The following is a 22,831-nucleotide window of genomic DNA, read 5'->3' as shown; positions in this document are numbered from 1 at the left end:
ATGTCACAATGTAAAACATGTTTCAATGGCCTGTTGTAGGACTGTTTTCCAGTTGCTGCCTGTGTGTGTGAAAGATTAATTTCATACCCTTCGTATACCAAAACCAATGACCCAAACCCCAAACTCACGCATTCGATACCCACGCATGCGCAAGAGGAAAGGCGATCTCATCTGAAAGCGAAAAAAAGAGTTCACACACAGTGCCACGCGTGCGCTGTGTGCGCCACATTACGAGCAAGGTTGCTGCATCTTTTTAGGTAGCTACAAGCATTATTTCGACAGCCAAAGGTCGCATGGTGTCAGGGACGCGCCTAGTCACGGGAATGGTAATAGACCGCATGCTCGTACACCCAGATCGCGCACAGTAAAGGAAATCAAACAGAGTGCAATAATTGAACCTAATGGTTACATTGGGTCAGAACAAACAGTTGATGATCTACGCACAATACTTTGCTGCGCTCAATTTCGCAACGTATTTTACTTTGTATCGGAAAAGATAAGGACATCACAAACTCTTCTGTATGATCGGGGGACAGGAGCGCACAGTATGGTCCGTGAAACCAGACATTTATGGGTGGGAAATTTACCCGAAAATGTACGAGAGGAGAAAATCATTGAGCACTTCAAGCGGTGAGTAAACGATCTTATTCCGAATATTTGATTGAGTAGCCTACAACTGTCAGCATCTGTCTGCCTGATTCCCCTAAAACTAGAAGATGATCAATCCTGGAGCGAATTGCCCAGACAGTGACAGTAGGTAGCCTGGCTAGGCATCTGCCAGCAACACAAGCTCACAAAACTCGGGTGAAGAGTAAGTCGATAGATATTGTAGTTAACTAACATGAACGTACAAATTGCAATCTTATGACCCACACCTGCATTTCGCGGTCTTGTAAGCCATCTTTCCCACACGGTGGACTTGGAAATAGCCTAGCTAGCTAATTGCTTTAGCAAAACAGCTATAGCTAGCGCCACTGAATACTCTTGCCACTGTAACAGCCTACCGGTTGTGGTGTGTTAAGACAGTGACTTGAATTGTGTTTACAGTTTTATGGTTAGCCTAAAACTTGCCAGTTGCGGAGTGTCTCGTGCAATGGAATTCTAACTAAAGCAAAAACAATTGAGGTAGTTTGCAGTTCCGCCAAGACTCACTGCAAATATTGAGGTGGCTTGTGTGAAGTGATGCAGAGCTGACTCTTGCCAGCAGCATCAAAATGTAACTGATATGGCGTCAATTAGCCTAATGTCATTAAATGTCAGTGGCTAAACCAGTTGACTATCAAAATAAACTGAAATGTTCATTGAATGTTGCTATTAGTTGTTATTCAGTTGATTAACATAACATTTGGTATTGATTACAGTGATAGCTTACAATGTCACTAAGATTTCCTTCCTTTTTATTTTAATTTCATTTATTTCACCTGTATTTAACCAGGTAGGTTAGTTGAGAACACGTTCTCATTTGCAACTGCGACCTGGCCAAGATAAAGCATTGCAATTCGACACATACAACAACAGAGTTACACATGGAATAAACAAAACATACAGTCAATAATACAGTACAACAAAAGAAAACAAAAAGTCTATATACATTGAGTGCAAATGAGGTAAGTTAAGGCAATAAATAGGCCATGGTGGCGAAGTAATTACAATATAGCAATTAAACACTGGAATGGTAGATGTGCAGAAGATGAATGTGCAAGTAGAGATACTGGGGTGCAAAGGAGCAATATAAATAAATAAATAAATACAGTATGGGGATGAGATAGGTAGATAGATGGGCTGTTTACAGATGGGCTATGTACAGGTGCAGTGATCTGTGCGCTGCTCTGACAGCTGGTGCTTAAAGCTAGTGAGGGAGATATGAGTCTCCAGCTTCAGAGATTTTTGCAGTTCGTTCCAGTCATTGGCAGCAGAGAACTGGAAGGAAAGGCGGACAAAGGAGGAATTGGCTTTGGGGGTGACCAGTGAGATATACCTGCTGGAGCGCGTGCTACAGGTGGGTGCTGCTATGGTGACCAGTGAGCTGAGATAAGGCGGGGCTTTACCTAGCAGGGTCTTGTAGATAACCTGTAGCCAGTGGGTTTGGCGACGAGTATGAAGCGAGGGCCAACCAAGGAGAGCGTACAGGTCACAATGGTGGGTAGTATATGGGGCTTTGGTGACAAAACGGATGGCACTGTGATAGACTGCATCCAGTTTGTTATGTTGATTAACATAACATTTGGTTAGATTACAGTGATAGCTTACGATGTCACTAAGATTTCCTTCCTTTACATTGGTTGCATTCATAAGTTGTGTAAACAAACGACCATATGATGATTATAAGCCCTAATGAAACTGCGAACATATAAGAAACACGGCTATATATGGCACGGATCATATTCTCTATTGTAGACTACATGTTGATATAGCAACATTTTTTTACAACAATTTTTTACTTTATATACAAACGATAGGCAATTGTTGCAAATAATTATTTTTCACTACTTAAATGTAAAGGGCAATATTTTGCCACATTGTTCCATTACTATTACTTCACATTGTTATCAGTATGTCAAATCAGATTTGACGGCGAAGGCTATCGTTTTTGTGCATTAAACATTTCCCAACATCTGAATACATTTGGTTCTTGTTTCGACGCTGTGTGCGCTCTCTAGCTCCATACTGGCTGCCAAGGAAAAAACAGCCCGCCTATCGTTCGATCTAGGCACGAGGAGTAGCCTAATTAAAAGATGTGACATCCATATTATTTCTTTACGTTAGCTGAAGTGCTGCATTCATGTAACATTATGGCTGTCTATCCTGTGTTGTAGGCTAAATGGCGTATGTATTTCTGCTACGATTTCAAGCGCAGTGTTTGCTATGCAGTGCATGTAGACAATATTCATCAGACCATTATGACTTTGAGAGTATCCTACAAAATACAGTCCGAAATGGCCAAAACGGACGTTTATTTAGGCATACTTTAATTTAATGTAATCCTTAGCCTTTGATGGTATTGTCAGATGCATGGATTATGATAGCCTAACTGTTTTTCAAATCTTGCGGGGCATTTATGTCATGCTTATGATTTTAATGCATTGGTTACGTCATAAGAATGTAATATGCTTTGGCTATAACACGTATAATAAGACAAACGTTTTGGACAATTGATCGCTTACATATTGTTTTGACTTTTGAGGATGAAGCATTTTGTTGAGGGGAATGAGTGCGCGTGGAAAACACATTTCGGGGTAGCCTACTTACTCACTGCTCTTCAAGCAGCCTTTAGTTACAGCTTTTGTAACAAGAAACAGCCAGCGTATGCAGGTGCATGACAGCTAAATTTGTGATTGGAGTCCTTGAAGATGGGGGACGGCAGAATGAGGAAGCAGTGTGAATGGTTTTCTAAAATGGCGTCGGAGGGTATTCAATGTGGGAACTGGCATGACAGAGAGACTGCACTTATGGACATTCTCAGGGTGTCTTTCGGAAAATAATCAGAAACAGATTTATGCTCTAGTTTTCATTGAATAGAAAAAAAAGTGTTGCATGGAGCTAAGCTCTCCAAGACGTTGGCAAATAACTCCAATCACACTTTTCTTTCTCCAGTTGGTTTATAAACGCCATAGGCTACAAGAGAAATACATTTTCAGGCAGTAAACACTTTTAATTATAGGCTACATTCAAGGTAACGATTGAAATCACTTTTTAAAATATAGGAAAACATCACTTTTTTCTGTATTTCTCTTAGCAAGCCTTATTGGAATGCCATATTGCATAAAACATTGCACCCACAAGCAAGAGGAAACCAGGAAATGTCACGTGTAGTTATGCTGCATTGTGCAGACCTCATCAGAGTTCCATCTTTGAATAGCTAGGAGGAACTTTTGTCATAACTAGAATACATCCTCTATTGAAAAATGTATGTATAGTGCTATGTGCTTAACCAACAATGCATTATGAAAAATAACAAATAATGTTGCCTGGTGAGGTTGGGAAATAACACCAGTGGCCAAATAAATGTTTTGTATGGACATCCCTTTGTGGAGTGTCACCACCCCCCCCCCCCCCCCCCCACACACACACACACACACAGAGAGAGCTGTGCCAGTAACCAAAAGGTTGCTGGTTCAAATCCCCAAGGTGGAAAAAATCTTTCAGTTGTGCCACTGACTAGGTTTTCCCTTCCATTTCAATATTATAAAACACATAGGTCTACTTTATGGTGAACAGTAGGCTCCTTTACCCATTGACTTGTTTCCATTTCCAATGAAATATGGCATACACCTTAAATCAATTGAGTATTTGTTGCTGATCTCTTTTTCTTATAATTCCCCCTTTCCTCCATAGATATGGACGTGTGGAGAGTGTCAAGGTCCTTCCAAAGCGGGGGTCAGAAGGTGGAGTTGCAGCCTTTGTTGATTTTGTGGACATTAAAAGTGCTCAGAAGGCTCATAATTCTATCAACAAGATGGGGGATAGAGACTTGCGCACTGATTACAATGAGCCAGGCACAATCCCTAGTGCCGTGAGAGGGCTGGACAATAGCCTGTCCTTAGGCTCTCGTGGGCGGGATGTTTCGGGGTTCACAAGGGTGGCAGGGGACCTGGTGTATGGGCCCCCTGCATTGCTCCACAGCAGAGAGGGACGCTATGAACGCAGACTAGACGGGTAAGTGGACAAAGTTTCTCTGAACGCAGGGGGAACTTGGTTTCTTGTAATGCCTTACCCCCAAGCATATTCCACAATCTATTCATTTACTTGTTTGGGGGTTAAAGAGGAAAATGAGGGGAAAATAAAAGAAGTTCATACGCAGGAATAAATCTGTAGGCATCCCTTCCAAAGTCCTCAGAGCGTCGCCATCGCTCATGGATTGATATGGTAGACACCAAGATATACTGTAAATGAGCATGTATGTACATCATGCACACAATTGTATTTCTATGTGTGTAGTAAATAGCGTATTGGCTGTTGGGTATTATCTTTGTAAACGTAAACATTCCTGTGAGGTGGATATCCCATTTGCAGAGAGTATGGGGCATATTGGATATCGTAAAATTCCCGGGATTAATGGATGCTGGAGAGAGTTTGTTCCAGCGGCCTTCCCTGGGATCGCCCTGATCTGGAGTACCATGCCCTCCTTGGTGGATTAATGGGTCATTTTTGTATAACAATTCAACCAAGAATACATATTTGCATATTAAAGATGCATTAATTCGTTTTTGGGTTAGTAGAAATTGGGTTCTCGATCATTCTGCACCCATTCCAGTGGTGTTTTCAAATGCATCACTTCCCTTGTGGTCCGGAGTCATGTGGATAACCTAAACCGGATATGTATTCCCGTTGGATTAAAACTGGCCAATCACAAAAGGATATTCTATCATTCAATAAAGTTATGGGTTTTCCGGTTTTGTGTGGGATTATGTTTTGTTTCAGGTTTTAAGAATTAAATTCTGGGAGACCTCTACTGTTGATCAACTTTGTAGAGAAATGACAGAAATGTTGAGCAAATTACAAATACTTTTTTTGACTTCTAATTTAATTTTGTTGGTGGTTCAAATACATTTTTTCATATTTTTGCTCTTGAAAGAGTGAGACTGTCCAATGGATGTAGGGGGACGCATTAAACATAATAATTTATTAGAGGTTTGGACTATTTTTGGATCATACAAATCAATACAATTACATGGAAATATGGGGCTACCTGTCTTCTGTCATTGGATTACCTGCCTCCTGAATGTGGAACTACATCTGTCCATCCTTGGATACAATTTTTCCCAGAATCAGAACACACATCATCCTGTCAACTTCTTCCCAAAGAATAAGCCTACTGCCTTTAAGGGAACTGTACATGTTCGGGAGAATCATTGGGTGAACTGGATTACTTCTGACAGGTAAACTGTGTTACGGTCAGATAATTTTTGCTTCAATGGATCTAGTTGGACTATTGCTCAATTTTGCATACAGAATGTGGCGGACTATTAAAGATGAAGATGAAAGACTTTTCCATAAAATCGTGTGCCATGATGTTCCAGACTCATTGCTCATAGGGTATCAATAGAGCACTGTTTACAGAAGCTGGACAATTGGATATCATTTCTTGATTTGACTGGACTCTGTAGCCTCATTTTCCATGATTTTATTTTTATCAGTTACGTTTTATGTAACCATTTCTGAAAGGATAGTTTAGTCCTATGACTATTTTCCACCACAGCAAAATCTTGTTACAATTGGATTTGATTTTTGGATTATCTGATCAAAGCAAGTGAGGATTCCTGCCATACTGACGTGGATTACTATTTTGAACATAAACCTACCTATATTGTGTGCTTTTCTCTGTGGATATATTTTTACATTGACTCTTTTTGGAATTAACACCGCAAACATCTGCTTGGAATAATTTATTATCTTGGCTGCAAAGACTTTTGTTTGAACATAAACCTACCAGAATGTTTTTGATACATTTTTATGCCCACCCTATGGTTTTTCCTTTTTTTGCTCACAAAGTTCTGTCTCCCTAGATTGTATTTGGAATTGTAGGTCGGGTTACCGCTGTCTCAAAAGGTTGGTATATCCTGCCCTGTGTATTTTAGCTGTTCTCTCTAACCCCTAGTTTGAACCCCTGTCTCTCCATATTTTTCACTAACAGAAGTAGCTGTTAAACATACTGTTTAACTGCTTGTTGTTATTTGCAAAGTCTTTACTTTTTACCTGCTGTCTCCCCTCACCTTGAACCTACCCTGCCCACTTCCCAGCTCATAATCCCTGCTCTCCCTAGTCAATAGTACCACTTTGCTGAGGCATTTTTCACATTAAAGTGAAAAATGTAGATACAGTTTAGATCATGGTAAACAGAGAAGGAATCATGCACCTCCTCTGAATGCTTTTTAAACCATGAACAATTATGTCAGATTTAATAGTTGTATCAGTTAATCAAAATCTGATTATATTCAACCCAATTTGAATTGCTATTGTATATTACATTTTACTGTCAGATTTGCCACCACTAAAGGGTTTATGCCAATGTTTAGATAGCTAGTCTCTCATTTGGTCTTGCTACATGATCGTTAGTAGCCTAACCTTGGAAACTTGTGGTCAAGTCCTTTTTTTTCTGAGCCCAAGAGCAGGATAAGTCCAGGAACAGATTCCTGATGTAGAATTTATACTGAAAGCCAAATGATCCATTGGCTTCAGCGACCCTAATTGTCACAATTTACAATGTTGCATGTAAAATCAGAGAACTGCGATTATTAGAATTTTTTGTTGGTAGCATGACATATTCACACTAACCTCACAGTTTTTACATGATACTGGCAGCCACAAAGTAGCTAAAGAACCAAAGAACCGTTATTCCTTATGGCTATGGGCAGTGCATGCACTTGACAGCAACACACCTACTACAGTAGCTAGCTAGCAATCCGCTCGCTGTATACAGTACCAGCATGTGATGGTAACAAACAATTATAGATAAAAATCCTGCCTTAATAGGTTGAATTATTTTAGGAATCATGAATAATTCAAATTCCATGAGTGTCAGGACAATGGAGACACTGGCATTGTACACACATTTGAGATTAAAATATTCAGAAAGTCCCAAAATAGGTTAATGCGGTTCTGTCCAGATTTGGACTAAACAGCATAGTTGCAAATATCTACATGGAGGAGTTCACAAAAGTGTGCGTCCAAACCATAGAGCAGAGATCATCAACTAGATTTTGCTGCGGGCCGATTTTATTGTTGAGTGGATGGTCAGGGGGCCGGAACATAATTTCAAATAATTTGTAGACTGCAAATTGACCGCAAGAAGCCCAAAAAGATGTAATATGATATTCGACTAAAAGATAATAATTTCAAATCTTGCTTGCATTTGTATACGATCACGAGTCTCTGTTATGCTTGGGAATAATTGGGAACACATTTCCAACATTTAAAATCGCTTGGAGCTGATTTCCTGGTGTTTTTAAATATTTTATGTCCAATAATAAATAAATAAATACAAATATTTGCTCAGAAACTTGGGGGGGAGGGGGGGGCAGGCATATAAAACCAGCCACCAGTTGGACCCCTACCATAGAGAATGATAGAGGCCTCTAGTGACCATAAGGCTGTATTAGCATGGGCAGTGCCATTGAGGGCTTCCACCATTTTAATTTAGTCAACTGGGTGGGACTTACAACTTCATTGACATCTCTCATGGTGACCTTGTTGGAGTCATGTCCAACCATGTCATCAGGAGGGATCAGCCAATCGTGAAGAAGAAAATATACTACTTCAAAATAAAGATGGCATGTGCAGCACCATTGAGGCTATCACAGATGGTATAATGACACAGATACAAAGAGGAGTCCTCTATATAGCTCTATTGTCCAAACATGTCATCATGCAGCCATTCAAATCTACCTGAAAACATAAATATGTATGTATTTGCTAACAGAAAAAAGGCTAGTGGGCTCAATTGTTAAGTAATAGCTCATTGCAAATAAATTGTTTTTCCACTTAAGTTGACTGTTTTTGTTTCACCCAGAATGGTTTTCATATGTATTTTTCTACTTAATACCTAAACCTCATTCAGAAAATGTTTTGGGTTCACAGCCTTTTAGCTACATAATGTATCTAAAACAACTAGCAAACACTCTAATCCAAACTATCTCTTATAAATAAATTTTTGAAAAGTCACTTAATTACGCAAAAAATCTATTTTGTTTTGAAGGAAGATCCACTCCACCAGTTTGAGAACAGGCAGTACTATATTGTATTTTGCAATTCGGGAAATGCCCCATTGGCCATTCTTCTTAAAGTAACATTAGGTTTTGAAACTTTCTAATTGTGACTAACCAATCATTTAGACTTCCATCATACTCATCACTTTATTCAGAAAGGAAGTTATGGTAAAGCTTTATTTTACAGCTAGCTATGTATCAGACGCAAGGGGGTGTGGTCTATGGCCAATATACCACGGCTAAGGGATGTTCTTTTCACGACACAACGCGGAGTGCCTGGATACAATCCTTAGCCGAGGTATATTGGCCCTATACCACAAACCCCAGAGGTGCCTTATTGCTATTATAGACTGGTTACCAACGTAATTAGAGCAGTAAAAATAAATATTTTGTCATACCCGTGGTATACGATCTGATATACCACGGCTGTCAGCCAATCAGCATTCAGTGCTCGAATCACCCAGTTTATAATTTCAATTAGATTGTATATTAGTTATACTTTGGTTTCTTTGAGATTCATAGACTCAAGCAAAGCAGAAGTTACACCGCCAGCCCCTTTTAAACTGCGTCTCAATAAGTCACAGATTAATCTCATATGTATGAAAAAGGGAATTAATCATCTAAGTGTGTTCGCTACATTGTAAGCTGTTCCATTTTTAAGTAGGCATGAATTGGGCTTTTTTATTCCTCTGCCTTAATTCACACCATTTTAAAATATTTGTTGATAATTCACCACTTCGCAAACTCATGCATTTTTTATGGACCCCAACTGCCTCCTTATTGAGGTGGTGGTGTACCTGCTATAAGAACATAAATTAGTACAATTCTATTAATTAGTTATCAGAGCAGTGCATATCAATCAATTTCAGTGTACATTAAATATTTCAATTGGTGTTTTAGGCCATTCCGACATAGATGAAGGCTGTCACACCTTGACAAGCTACCAGTTAGGAGGTCTGGTGATTTTCTACTTTAGATAGCAAGTTGCAGTATCTTGCAGGATAATCTTCAGAAACTTCTGTATTGTACTGATTACATAATTGATTATGGATACGCGCGGTATCTTTCTAGCTAGCAGCTAGCCCTGTGAATTTACTTAAAAGATAACATAACAAATTGTGCTGTCCAGAATAGGATATATATATATATATTTTAATAACGTTAGGTTTTAGCACTGCATCCATTGAAGTCTCCAGACTCTTGTTTTTCCACATCCGGTTGTGCTCTCTATTGTGTGGGTCATGAGAATTATATAGAAACTAGTTTTATTTTCATTCTGCTTTTCTGTCGAGCATATGTAATTCCATGTCCAAAATATCTACTCCTTTTATCTAGTTTTCATGACATTTTCCAATTGAGAAGATTTGGATGTTTGTCAAATACTAGGGAAAATAAATCACAAACAAGTGAAAGATTAATCGCCGTGCCTAGTTAGTAGTTGTTCAATTTAATTTAGATAGAAATCAGAAAGTATCTGCATAAAAGTGACAAATTCTACAAAATATTATGAGCAATATGAATTAATGAGAAATGTTTACAAATATCTAATAAGTAAAGTATGATATCAATTGATATGTTTACTGTATATTTTAAGTCTCAAATAAACAGAAACACCCTTTGAACACTCAACTTGACTGCTGTCTTAGTTATTTGATAGCCTGACACTTTTATTTACCACCTTGTAAAGCTCAACTAGTTGACTACTAATTAGTGTCAAAAAGCCTAATGTGTTTCTCTCTCTCTCTCTCTCTCTCTCTCTCTCTCTCACTCTCTCCATTTCCTCCTTCCATCCCTCTCCCTGTCACTCAGGACTGCTGAAAGTCGGGATCGAGCATATGATAACAGTGCCTACGGACATCACGAGCGTGCTGGCAGTAGCTTTGACCGGCAGCGTCACTACGACTCAGACTATTACAGAGATACCAGGGAGAGAATGCTTAACACTGGCTCTAGCACTGCCAGTGGAGGTGTTGGGGCTGGCTCTGCAGGGGTCAGTGGAGGAGTTGTAGGTACTTGCGTCAGTGCCTGTGGAACAGGTGGTGGGGCTGGGGCTGTGGCTGGAGGAAGTGGAGGATCTTCATCGGTTGGTGTGGGATATTATCGTTCACATAGCCGGAGCCCGAGCCACTTTGATACACCAGAGCCTCAATATGATACTCGTGCCAGAGAACCCTTTATACTGGGCAGCATAGTTCACAGGGATCTATACCAAGAAGAGCGGGGTCGACGTGGAGATCGATCTTACCACGACAGTCGCAGCCGGTCTCCACACTCTTCACATTCACGTAACCTCTCTCCACAAAGGTTGGCGAGTCCAGCATCCTGGCCTCCCCGCTCCCACAGTGGCTCCGGCTCTCGCAGCCGTTCCTCCAGTTCCAACTCTGTCAGCAGCACCAGCAGCAGCACCAGTGGCAGGTAGGTAGAGCGAGTACTCATCAGTTTCACTGTCATGCATTCTGTCCCCTGTAGTTTATTATATGATGTCTCTCAGTAGCGGCTCGTCCATTAGAGGAGGCGCTCCACTTTTGATTGGTCAAAAAAGTAAAAATATATACAGTACCAGTCAAAAGTTTGGACACACCTACTCATTCAAGGGTTTCTCTTTATTTTTAATATTTTCTACAGTGTAGAATAATAGTGAAGACATAAACTATGAAATAACACATATGGAATCATGTAGTAAACAAAAAAGTGTTAAACAAATCAAAATATATTTTATATTTGAGATTCTTCAAAGTAGCCACCCTTTGCCTTGATGACAGCTTTGCATGCTCTTTAAAAAAAAAAAATCTTTCACCTTTATTTAACCAGGTAGGCTAGTTGAGAACAAGTTCTCATTGACAACTGCGACCTGGCCAAGATAAAGCAAAGCAGTGCGACACAAACAACAACAAAGAGTTACACATGGAATAAACAAACATACAGTCAATAACACAATAGAAAATAAGTATTTGTACAGTGTGTGCAAATGAGGTAAGATAAGGGAGGTAAGGCAATAAATAGGCCATGGTGGCGAAATAATTACAATTCAGCAATTAAACACTGGAGTGATAGATGTGCAGAAGATTAATGTGCAAGTAGAGATACTGGGGCGCAAAGGAACAAAAAAAAACAGTATGGGGATGAGGTAGTTGGCTGGGCTATTTACAGATGGGCTATGTACAGGTGCAGTGATCTGTGAGCTGCTCTGACAGCTGGTGCTTAAAGTTAGTGAGGGAGATATGAGTCTCCAGCTTTAGTGATTTTTGCAATTCGTTCCAGTCATTGGCAGCAGAGAACTGGAAGGAAAGGCGGCCAATCGTGGAATTGCCTTTGGGGGTGACCAGTGAAATATACCTGATGGAGTGTGTACTACGGGTGGGTGCTACTATGGAGACCAGTGAGTTGAGATAAGGCGGGGCTTTACCTAGCAAAGACTTATAGTTGACCTGGAGCCAGTGGGTTTGGCGACGAAAATGAAGCGAGGGCCAGCCAACGAGAGCATACAGGTCGCAGTGGTGGGTAGTATATGGGGCTTTGGTGACAAAACGGATGGCACTGTGATAGACTGCATCCAATTTGCTGAGTAGAGTGTTGGCGGCTATTTTATAAATGACATCGCCGAAGTCAAGGATCGGTACGATAGTCAGTTTTACGAGGGTATGTTTGGCAGCATGAGTGAAGGATGCTTTGTTTTGCGAAATAGGAAGCCGATTCTAGATTTAATTTTGGATTGGAGATGCGTAATGTGAGTCTGGAAGGAGAGTTTACAGTCTAACCAGACACCTAGGTATTTGTAATTGTCCACATATTCTAAGCCAGAACCTTCCAGAGTAGTGATGCTGGACGGGCGGGCAGGTGTGGGCAGCGATCGGTTGAAGAGCATGCATTTAGTTTTACTTGCATTTAAGAGCAGTTGGAGGCCATGGAAGGAGAGTTGTATGGCATTGAAGCTCGTCCAGAAGTATACAGGATGGTGTCGTCTGCGTAGAGGTGGATCAGAGAATCTCCAGCAGCAAGAGCGACATCATTGATGTATACAGAGAAAAGAGTCGGCCCGAGAATTGAACCCTGTGGCACCCCCATAGAGGCTGCCATAGGTCCGGACAACAGACCCTCCGATTTGACACACTGAACTCTGTCTGAGAAGTAGTTGGTGAACCAGGCGAGGCAGTCATTTGAGAAACCAAGGCTGTTGAGTCTGCCGATAAGAATGTGGTGATTGACAGAGTCGAAAGCCTTGGCCAGGTCGACGAATACGGCTGCACAGTATTGTCTTTTATCGATGGCGGTTATGATATCGTTTAGGACCTTGAGCGTGGCTGAGGTGCACCCACGACCAGCTCAGAAACCAGATTGCATAGCAGAGAAGGTACGGTGGGATTCGAAATAGTCTGTGATCTGTTTGTTAATTTGGCTTTCAAAGACCTTAGAAAGACAGGGTAGAATAGATATAGGTCTGTAACAATTTGGGTCTAGAGTGTTTCCCCCTTTTGAAGAGGGGGATGAACCCTGCAGCTTTCCAATCTTTGGGGATCTCGGACGATACGAAAGAGAGGTTGAACAGGCTAGTAATAGGGGTTGCAACAATTGCGGCGGATAATTTTAGAAAGAGAGGGTCCAGATTGTCTAGCCCAGCTGATTTGTTGGGGTCCAGATTTTGCAACTCTTTCAGAACATCAGCTATCTTGATTTGGGTGAAGGAGAAATGGGGGAGGTTTGGGCAAGTTGCTGTGGGGGGGGGGGGGCTGTTGACCGGGGTAGGGGTAGCCAGGTGGAAAGCATGGCCAGCCATAGAAAAATGCTTATTGAAATTGTCAATTATCTGTTTGAAAAAGCTATCCGTTGCTTTCCTAACTGCCTGTGTATATTGGTTCCTAACTTCCCTGAAAAGTTGCATATCGCAGGGGCTATTTGATGCTAATGCAGTACGCCACAGGATGTTTTTGTGCTGGTCAAGGGCAGTCAGGTCTGGAGTGAGCCAGGGGCTATATCTGTTCCTGGTTCTAGATTTTTTGAATGGGGCATGCTTATTTAAGATGGTGAGGAAAGCACTTTTAAAGAATAACCAGGCATCCTCTACTGACGGAATGAGGTCAATATCCTTCCAGGATACCTGGGCCAGGTCGATTAGAAAGGCCTGCTCGCTGAAGTGTTTTAGGGAGCGTTTGACAGTGATGAGGGGTGGTCGTTTGACCGCAGACCCATTACAGACACAGGCAATGAGGCAGTGATCGCTGAGATCCTGGTTAAAGACAGCAGAGGTGTATTTGGAGGGCAGGTTTGTCAGGATGATCTCTATGAGGGTGCCCGTGTTTACAGATTTGAGGTTGTACCTGGTAGGTTCATTGAAACTTTTTGTGAGATTGAGGTTATTTAGCTTAGATTGTGGGACAGCCGGGGTGTTAAGCATGTCCCAGTTTAGGTCACCTAACAGTACGAACTTTGAAGATAGATGGGGGGCAATCAATTCACATATGGTGTCCAGGGCACAGCTGGGGCAGAAGGTGGTCTATAACAAGTGGTAACGGTGAGAGACTTGTTTCTGGAAAGGTGGATTTTTAGAAGTAGAAGCTCGAATTGTTTGGGCACAGACCTGGATAGTATGACAGAACTCTGCAGGCTGTCTCTGCAGTAGATTGCCACTCCGCCCCATTTGGCAGTTCTATCTTGTCAGAAAATGTTATAGTTAGGGATGGAAATTTCAGCCTTCCTAAGTCAGGATTCAGACACTGCTAGGACATCCTGGTTGGCGGAGTGTGCTAAAGCAGTGAGTAAAACAAACTTAGGGAGGAGGCTTCTAATGTTAACATGCATGAAACCAAGGCTTTTTACGGTTACGGAAGTCAACAAATGAGAGTGCCTGGGGAGTGGAGCTAGGCGCTGCAGGGCCTGGATTAACCTCTACATCACCAGAGGAACAGAGGAGGAGTAGGCTAAGGGTACGTCTAAAGGCTATAAGAACTGGTCGTCTAGTGCGTTCGGAACAGAGTGTAAAAGGAACAGGTTTCTGGGCGCGGAAGAATAGACTCAAGGCATAATGTACAGACAAGGGAGGATGTAGGATGTGAATACGGTGGAGGTAAACCTAGGCGTTGAGTGACGATGAGAGAGGTTTTGTAGTATTCAGACCACTTTTTCACATTTTTGTTACGTTACAGCCTTATTCTAAAATGTATTTAATTTTTCTAAATCCTCTTCAATCTACACACAATACCCCATAATGACAAACGAAAACTGTTTTTTTCTTCTCATTTTTAACACAAGTATTCAGACCATTTGCTATGAGACTCAAAATTGAGCTCAGGTGCATCCTGTTTCCATTGATCATCCTTGAGATGTTTCTACAATTTTATTGGAGTCCACCTGTGGTAAATTCAATTGATTGGACATAGTTTGGAAAGGCACACAACTGTGGGACCTACAGTTGAAGTCGGAAGTTTACATACACTTAGGTTGGCATCATTAAAACTCGTTTTTCAACTACTCCAAAAATGTCTTGTTAACAAACTAAAGTTTTTGCAAGTCGGTTAGGACATCTACTTTGCGCATGACACAACACATTTTTCCAACAATTGTTTACAGATGGATTATTTCACTTATAATTCACTGTATCACAATTTCAGTGGGTCAGACGTTTACATACACTTTGTTGACTGTGCCTTTAAACAGCTTGAAAAGTTCCAGAAAATGATGTCATGGCTTTAGAAGCTTCTGATAGGCTAATTGACATCATTTGAGTCAATTGACCTGCACAAGTCTGGTTCATCCTTGGGAGCAATTTCCAAACGCCTGAAGGTACCACGTTCACCTGTACAAACAATAGTACGCAAGTATAAACACCATGGGACCACGCAGCCGTCATACTGCTAAGGAAGGAGACACATTCTGTCTCATAGAGATGAACGTACTTTGGTGTGAAAAGTGCAAATCAATCCCAGAACAACAGCAAAGGACCTTGTGAAGATGCTGGAGGAAACAAGTACAAAAGTATTATATCCACAGTAAAACGAGTCCTATATCGACATAACCTGAAAGGCCGCTCTGCAAGGAAGAAGCCACTCCTCCAAAACCTCCATAAAAAAGCCAGACTACGGTTTGCAACTGCACATGGGGACAAATATCATACTTTTTGGAGAAATGTCCTCTGGTCGGATGAAACAAAAATGGAACTGTTTGGCCATAATGACCATTGTTATGTTTGGAGGGAAAAGGGAGAGGCTTGGAAGCCGAAGAACACCATCCCAACCGTGAAGCACGGGGGTGGCAGCATCATGTTGTGGTGGTGCTTTGCTGCAGGAGAGGACTAGTGCACTGCACAAAATAGATGGCATCATGAGGCAGGAAAATTATGTGGATATATTGAAGCAACATCTCAAGACATCAGTCAGGAAGTTCAAGCTTGGTCGCAAATGGGTCTTCCAAATGGACAATGACCCCAAGCATACTTCCAAAGTTGTGGCAAAATGGCTTAAAGACAACAAAGTCAAGGTATTGGAGTGGCCATCACAAAGCCTTGACCTCAATCCCATAGAACTTTTTGGGCAGAACTGAAAAGCGTGTGCGAGCATCGAGGCCTAAAAAGACTCGGTTACATCAGCTCTGTTAGGAGGAATGGGCCAAAATTCACCCAACTTATTTTGGGAAGCTTGTGGAAGGCTACCCAAAACGTTTGACCCAAGTTCAACAATTTAAAGGCAATGCTACCAAATACTAATTGAGTGTATGTAAACTTCTGACCCACTGGGAATGTGATGAAAGAAATAAAAGCTGAAATAAATAATTCTCTCTACTATTATTCTGACATTTCACATTCTTAAAATAAAGTGGTGATCCTAACTGACCTAAGACAGGGAATTCTTACTAGGATTAAATGTCAGGAATTGTGAAAAACTGACTTCAAATGTATTTGGTAGAGGTGTATGTAAACATCCGACTTCAACTGTATATAATGTCCCACAGTTGACAGTGCATGTCAGAGTAAAAACCAAGCCATGAGGTCAAAGGAATTGTCCGTTGAGCTCTGAGACAGGATTTTGTTGAGGCAAAGATCTGGGGAAGGGTACCAAAACATTTCTGCAGTATTGATGTTCCCCACGAGCACAGTGGCTTCCATCAGTCTTAATTGGAAGAAGTTTGACTGCCCGATCAAACTGAGCAATCGGGGGACAAGGGCTTTGGTCAGGGAGGTAACCAAGAACCCAATGGTCACTCTGACAGAGCTCCTGAATTCCTCTGTGGAGATGGGAGAACCTTCCAGAAGGACAACCATCTCTGCAGCACTTCATCAATCAGGCCGTTATGGTAGAGTGGCCAGACGGAAGCCTCTCCTCAGCAAAATGCACATGACAGCCCGCTTGGAGTTTGCCAAAAGGCACCTAAAGGACAGGCCATGCGAAACAAGATTATCTGGTCAAATGAAACCAAGATTGATCTCTTTGGCCAGAATGCCAAGTGTCACGTCTGGAGGGAACCTGGCACCATCCCTACGGTGAAGAATGTTGGTGGCAGCATCATGCTGTGAGGGATGTTTTTCAGCAGCAGGGACTGGGAGACTAGCCAGGATCGAGGGAAATATGAACCGGTCAGAGCTTGAGAATCTGCAGAGAAGAATGGGAGAAACTCCCCAAAAACAGGCGTGCCAAGCTTGTAATGTCATACCCAAGAAGACTCAAGGCTGTAATTACTGCCAAAGGTGCTTCAACAAAGTACTGTGTAAAGGGTCTGAATACCTATGTAAATGTGATATATCAGTTTACATTTTTTTATATATTAGCAAAAATGTCACACCAGTTTTTGCTTTGTCATTATAGGGTATTGTGTGTAGATTGATGAGGATGAAAAAATAAATAATTTAATACATTTTAGAATAAGACGGTAAAGTAACAACATTTGGAAAATGTCAAGGGGTCTGAATACTTTCCGAATGCACTGTAATTGGGCCGCTGAAATGAGCGCTCAGATCTTCTGGACCAGGTACTCAACAGATGGCACTTAAGTTGGAATTGACAGTGTTTTAACTACTTGCAGATATGAAACAAACAGACATTACCGTGTAGTTTAATAATAAAATGGTCTGATGGGGATGTGGAAATACTCTGTATTCATATCCCGAAAGAAAGAAATGATCTCACTAAAATAAATGTTAATAGAAAGTTAGCAAAAATAGATAAGATCTTGCTATTTGTGGAGAAATCACCCTGATTTAAGTCTTTAGTCATATCCCTGTTTACATATTTACTTATGGCCAGGCCTACACCTAGTGACCTGTTTTTTAAAATTTTATTATATGAGCAAAAATATTCAATTTTATTTGGAACGGCAAGCCACACAAAATTAAACGGGCCTATTTATGTGATGAATATAAATTCGGAGGACAGAAATGATAAATATTAAAGCATTAGACCTCTCACTAAAGGCTTTAGTCATGCAAAAGTTATAATTAAATCTCAACTGGCTCTCTAGCAGATTAGTAAGTATGTCTCACCCCATGTTCAAGAATGGCCTTTTTCCCTTTATTCAGATTACAACCTCTCACTTTATTTCATTTTCAAATAACCGAATCTCCAAAATATTGCTATTTTTAAAACAAGTCATATAAAGTTTGTTGCAATTCCAGTTTAATCCACCAGAAATGACAGAACAAATAATAAAACAAACATTATTAAAAATAACATTATTTTCTTTAAAAAAGAAAAGATATAATCATTGTAAATTATATCATAAATAGGACTGCTGGAGTTATGTCACACAAAATATATGCAAATGTCTGCTCTAACCAAAATTACAACCAACTAATTGCAGCCTTACCGCAAAAGTGGAAGGGTAAAAAATAAGGAACTTGTCTGTCGGCCCTGCATTAAAGACCAAAATTGGTTAAAGAAAATTGTGATGAATAAAAAAGTATACCAGTTTCATTTAAGGACAAAAAAACAGCTGTGCCATATAGATTGTAAAATAGTTGGGAAGAGATTTTTGATATACCGATTCCATGTCACATGGTTTATGAACCAAAATGACGCCGGATTCAACACTTAGAATTTCTCAATTTAAATTATTACAAAATTCTTGCAACCAATAGAATGTTTTTATATATATATGGGTGATACAACCATCCCAGCTCTGCAGATTTTCCCGTGAAGGGAAAGAATCATTAGATCATTTGTTTTGGTAATTTTTAAAATTTATTTTACCTTTATTTAACTGGGCAAGTCAGTTAAGAACAAATTCTTATTTTCAATGACGGCCTAGGAATAGTGGATTAACTGCCTTGTTCAGGGGCAGAACGACAGATTTCTACCTTGTCAGCTCGGGGATTTGAACTTGTAACCTTTCGGTCCAACGCTCTAACCACTAGGCTACGCTGCCGCCCCGTAATGTCCATATGTAGCTTGTTTTTGGTCGCAGGTACAGGAATGGCTGAGAAATTGCAAAATTTACCTGGAGTTAACTCTGCAAATAGCACTGCTGAGTCTTTTGGAAAGTCATAGTCAATCGATCAATAATATAATAATACTTTTAGCAAAAATTGTTACATTTACAATCTGTAGAAGCTATGACAATAGAAAGGTTCAGAAATTTTGTGAAACATCACAGCACAGTTGAACAATATATGGCAAATATAAATAAAAAATGGATGGTGTTAAGCGATAGATGGGAGGGGTTGAGTGGAGCTGAAGTGTGGGACTAAAAACAACAAGATAACTAATGTAAAATATACTGTCTGTAAAATGTAAATAGGTTGAGAACTTTTGTTAAACACCACAGTTAAATGTATATGGCAAATAGAAATCAAACTGAATGGTCTTCAGAGATAGATGGGAAGGGTTGAAGGTAGCTGCATGTAAAATGTATCTAGTATGTATAAGTTGGAAGTAAAAGCCTGAGTGTCGTTGTCCATTGGTGTAGGGTTAGGGGAAAATAATATGTATATTTATTTACCAAAAAATATATGGTGAGTTGAGAATGATGCAGACAATTACATTGATGGAAGCTACAATCTATTTGCAATATTAAAGAAAAAACAAACCAACAATCACTAAATTAGTAAAAAATATCAAATTCCCAGTTCATGCTTCAAAATCAACTTTATAAGAGGTTTAAAAGTAGGTTTTATTTGATTTAACATTCCATGACATGCACTAAGGCATTGTTGGCAGAATAGATCGATGCAGTTCAATGCATGATTAATATAATTCACCGATACATTTATTGGAGTCCAAAACATATTGCTATCAGGTTGTAAATCACAGCTGGCCTGGTACATTGTTTGCTGCCTCTATTCGGGATGCACTGTTTCGGTTTCAATAACTCAATATTTTGGACATAAACGGACGAATGTAACTTTAAGGATGGGTTTGTCAATACAATCAAACTAGCAAGGACTAATAAGTCAATCATAACGTGGTTAATAGGCTAGTGTATTTAAGAATTTTCACCTAAAATGACATACCCAAATCTAACTGCCTGTAGCTCAGGACCTGAAGCAAGGATATGCATATTCTTGATACCATTTGAAAGGAAACACTATGAAGTTTGTGGAAATGTGAAATGAATGTAGGAGAATATAACACATTAGATCTGGTAAAAGATAATACAAAGAAAAAAACATGCATCTTTTTTTATTTTTATTTCATCACCTTTGAAATGCAAGAGAAAGGCCAATGTATGACTTAGGAATCTAGGCGCTATTTAGATTTTGGCCACTAGATAGCAACAGTGTATGTGCAAAGTTTTAGACTGATCCAATGAAGCATTGCATTTATGTTCAAAATGTTGTATCAACACTGCCCAAATGTGCTTAATTGGTTTATTAATACATTTTCAAGTTCATAACTGTGCACTCTCCACAAACAGTAGCATGGTATTCTTTCACTGTAATAGCTACTGTAAATTGGACAGTGCAGTTAGATTAACAAGAATTTAAGCTTTCTGCCCATATCAGAAATGTCTATGTCCTGGGCTAATCACATTAGCTCAACCGTCCCGCAGGGGGGGGGGGGGGGGGGGGACACCGATACTGCATTACATTTACATTTTAGTCATTTAGCAGACGCTCTTATCCAGAGCGACTTACAGTAGTGAATGCATACATTTCATACATATCATATGTTTTTTTTCTGTGCTGGCCCCCCGTGGCAATCGAACCCACAACCCTGGTGTTGCAAACACCATGCTCTACCAACTGAGCTACAGGGAAGGCTTACTGTAGAAGTTTTAAGCAAAGTTGCTATTCCTCAATAAAGTTATTGGAAATGTTCTTAAGTTTTTTCCTAAGAAAAAAGTTAAGAAGAAATGGGATTCTTGAAAATAATGTTTTAAGATTTCTTCGTGGAAAAGTACTTAACTTTAGGACAGCTAAACCCTTGTCTTGTGACAACTGGATACTTTTGTAACCGTGAACATTTTCTTGCGCCACTGCCACAGTCTGCTTCCGGACATTTAAATACAGCAAGAAAACTAATTAAACGCGCATTATCTAGCTAGCTAGTAATTAACAATATATTACTACATTCTAGAAGTGTTAAATAGCTAGTGTTAGCTCGTCAATTTGGAAAGAAGAACTTGGCTAACTCCCTTGCCATACCCCCGACGGGAGAGAGAGACTCGGCCACTCTCACCCATCCTCTCTTTTTGGTCTCTGCAGTGACTCCGCAGTTATCGAGTCTCCCCAACAGCAACGTTTTCCTGGCTGTTATTTCCTCCACCATCAATTCAAGCTCTTATTTGCTGAAGTTTTGTGCTTTTCTTGGTTATCCATTTTTGTTTTTGATATAACTAGTCTGATGGCTATAATGTGTGAAAAATGTGTAAAAAGGGTTTGCGAGCCAACTAAAAAATGTATATTCTTGAGACATAAAGCAGATAAATAATAAAATGGAAATATCAACACTTTATTATAATGAGCCAAATCCTATCATCCCTGTCACAGGTTTATTTATTGATTTCAAGCACGTCACTAATGTCAATGCCACATGAGAAGATATTTACAAAGTTCTTAGGAAGGATATTTACGAAGTTCCTAAGATAATTAAGAAATGCACTTACGAACTATCATATGAACTTCTTATTTTTTTCCATAAGAAACTTCTTACGTTTTTTCGTAAGTAGTGTTTTGTGACTCTGGCCTCAGAGCCCTATACTATGAATCTGTTTTTTGTATTTTTTTATTTAACTAGGCAAGTCAGTTAAGAACAAATTCTTATTTACAATGACGGCCTACCTCAGCCAAACCCGGACGACGCTGGGCCAATTGTGCGCCGCCCTATGGGACTCCCAATCATGGCCGGATGTGATACCACCTGGATTTGAACCAGGGACTGTAGTGACACCTCTTGCACTAAGATGCAGTTCCTTAGACTGCTGCGCCACTCGAGGGGTTAGTGAGGTAACTTTGGTCAACTCGTTATAACTGCTGACACAAAGTGGCTCACCTTTTAGCCGGGTCAATTTCTATGGCAACAAATCCTTCAGAACAAACCTGCTCCGGGGAAGACTAACTCGAGGTTAACTCTACTTATCCTGAATGAAGTGTGTGAGCCATGAGTTGATGACCAATCAAAGTAGATTCCCTTCCTCTCGGAGAGTGCGTCATCATCCCTTCATTCTCCGGACTATATTTGAGGAAGATGACGGATTTAAATATTTTATTAATCAAATGTTCTTGTGTGTAAAAAAAAAAAAAAAAAAAAAAAATATTCAAATACATATCACACAACACATTTAGTAATGACAGGACTAGGGTTGCAGAATTCTGAAAACGTTCAATAAATTCCCTGATTTTCGCTATATCCCGGTTGGATGATTCCCGGAATCAGGAGAGAATAAGCAGGATTTCTGGAAAACCAGGGTGTGCACTCTGCTGCACATGTGGTTTCAGGGAGAAATGCTACAGAGAATGTTTGGAGATGGCTGGTGCATTTTCTCACTGCCTACCTCTGTGTATGGGTGATAGCTCCCCCCTCCGTGAGATCCAGTTGGAACTGGACATTTCTGGCCACTGCTGGCTCCCTGCCCACTCCCACAGGCCAGGCTCCATTAGCAGCACTTCTGGGAGTGTTTGAGAGAAGGAGGAGGAGCAGCAGGAAACAATTGACAGGGAGAAGGCTGAAAAATGGAGAAAGGAATATTGGGGTGTACTATTAAGG

The 22,831-nt window shown here is 40.3% G+C and overlaps 1 protein-coding gene across 4 annotated transcripts in view; it reads left to right on the top strand.

The window, feature by feature from the left end:
* The first annotated feature begins 203 nt into the window (after window positions 1–203).
* The window catches only part of LOC115165874 (msx2-interacting protein), a 39,866-nt gene continuing 17,238 nt past the window's right edge, over window positions 204–22,831 (top strand). For 3 of the 4 annotated variants that reach the window (XM_029719321.1, XM_029719322.1, XM_029719320.1), the window contains exons 1-3: window positions 204–630; window positions 4,336–4,656; window positions 10,515–11,120. In XM_029719321.1, the coding sequence (XP_029575181.1) occupies window positions 548–630; window positions 4,336–4,656; window positions 10,515–11,120 (1,010 nt within the window). In that variant the 5' untranslated portion in view covers window positions 204–547. The other variant, XM_029719323.1, reaches the window with a different exon arrangement.

Source organism: Salmo trutta, chromosome 28, assembly GCF_901001165.1.
Source record: "Salmo trutta chromosome 28, fSalTru1.1, whole genome shotgun sequence".
NCBI classification, from domain to species: Eukaryota; Metazoa; Chordata; class Actinopteri; order Salmoniformes; family Salmonidae; genus Salmo; species Salmo trutta.
The sequence above is the reverse complement of the archived record's forward strand: the minus strand, read 5'-3'. Positions and strand labels throughout refer to the sequence as shown.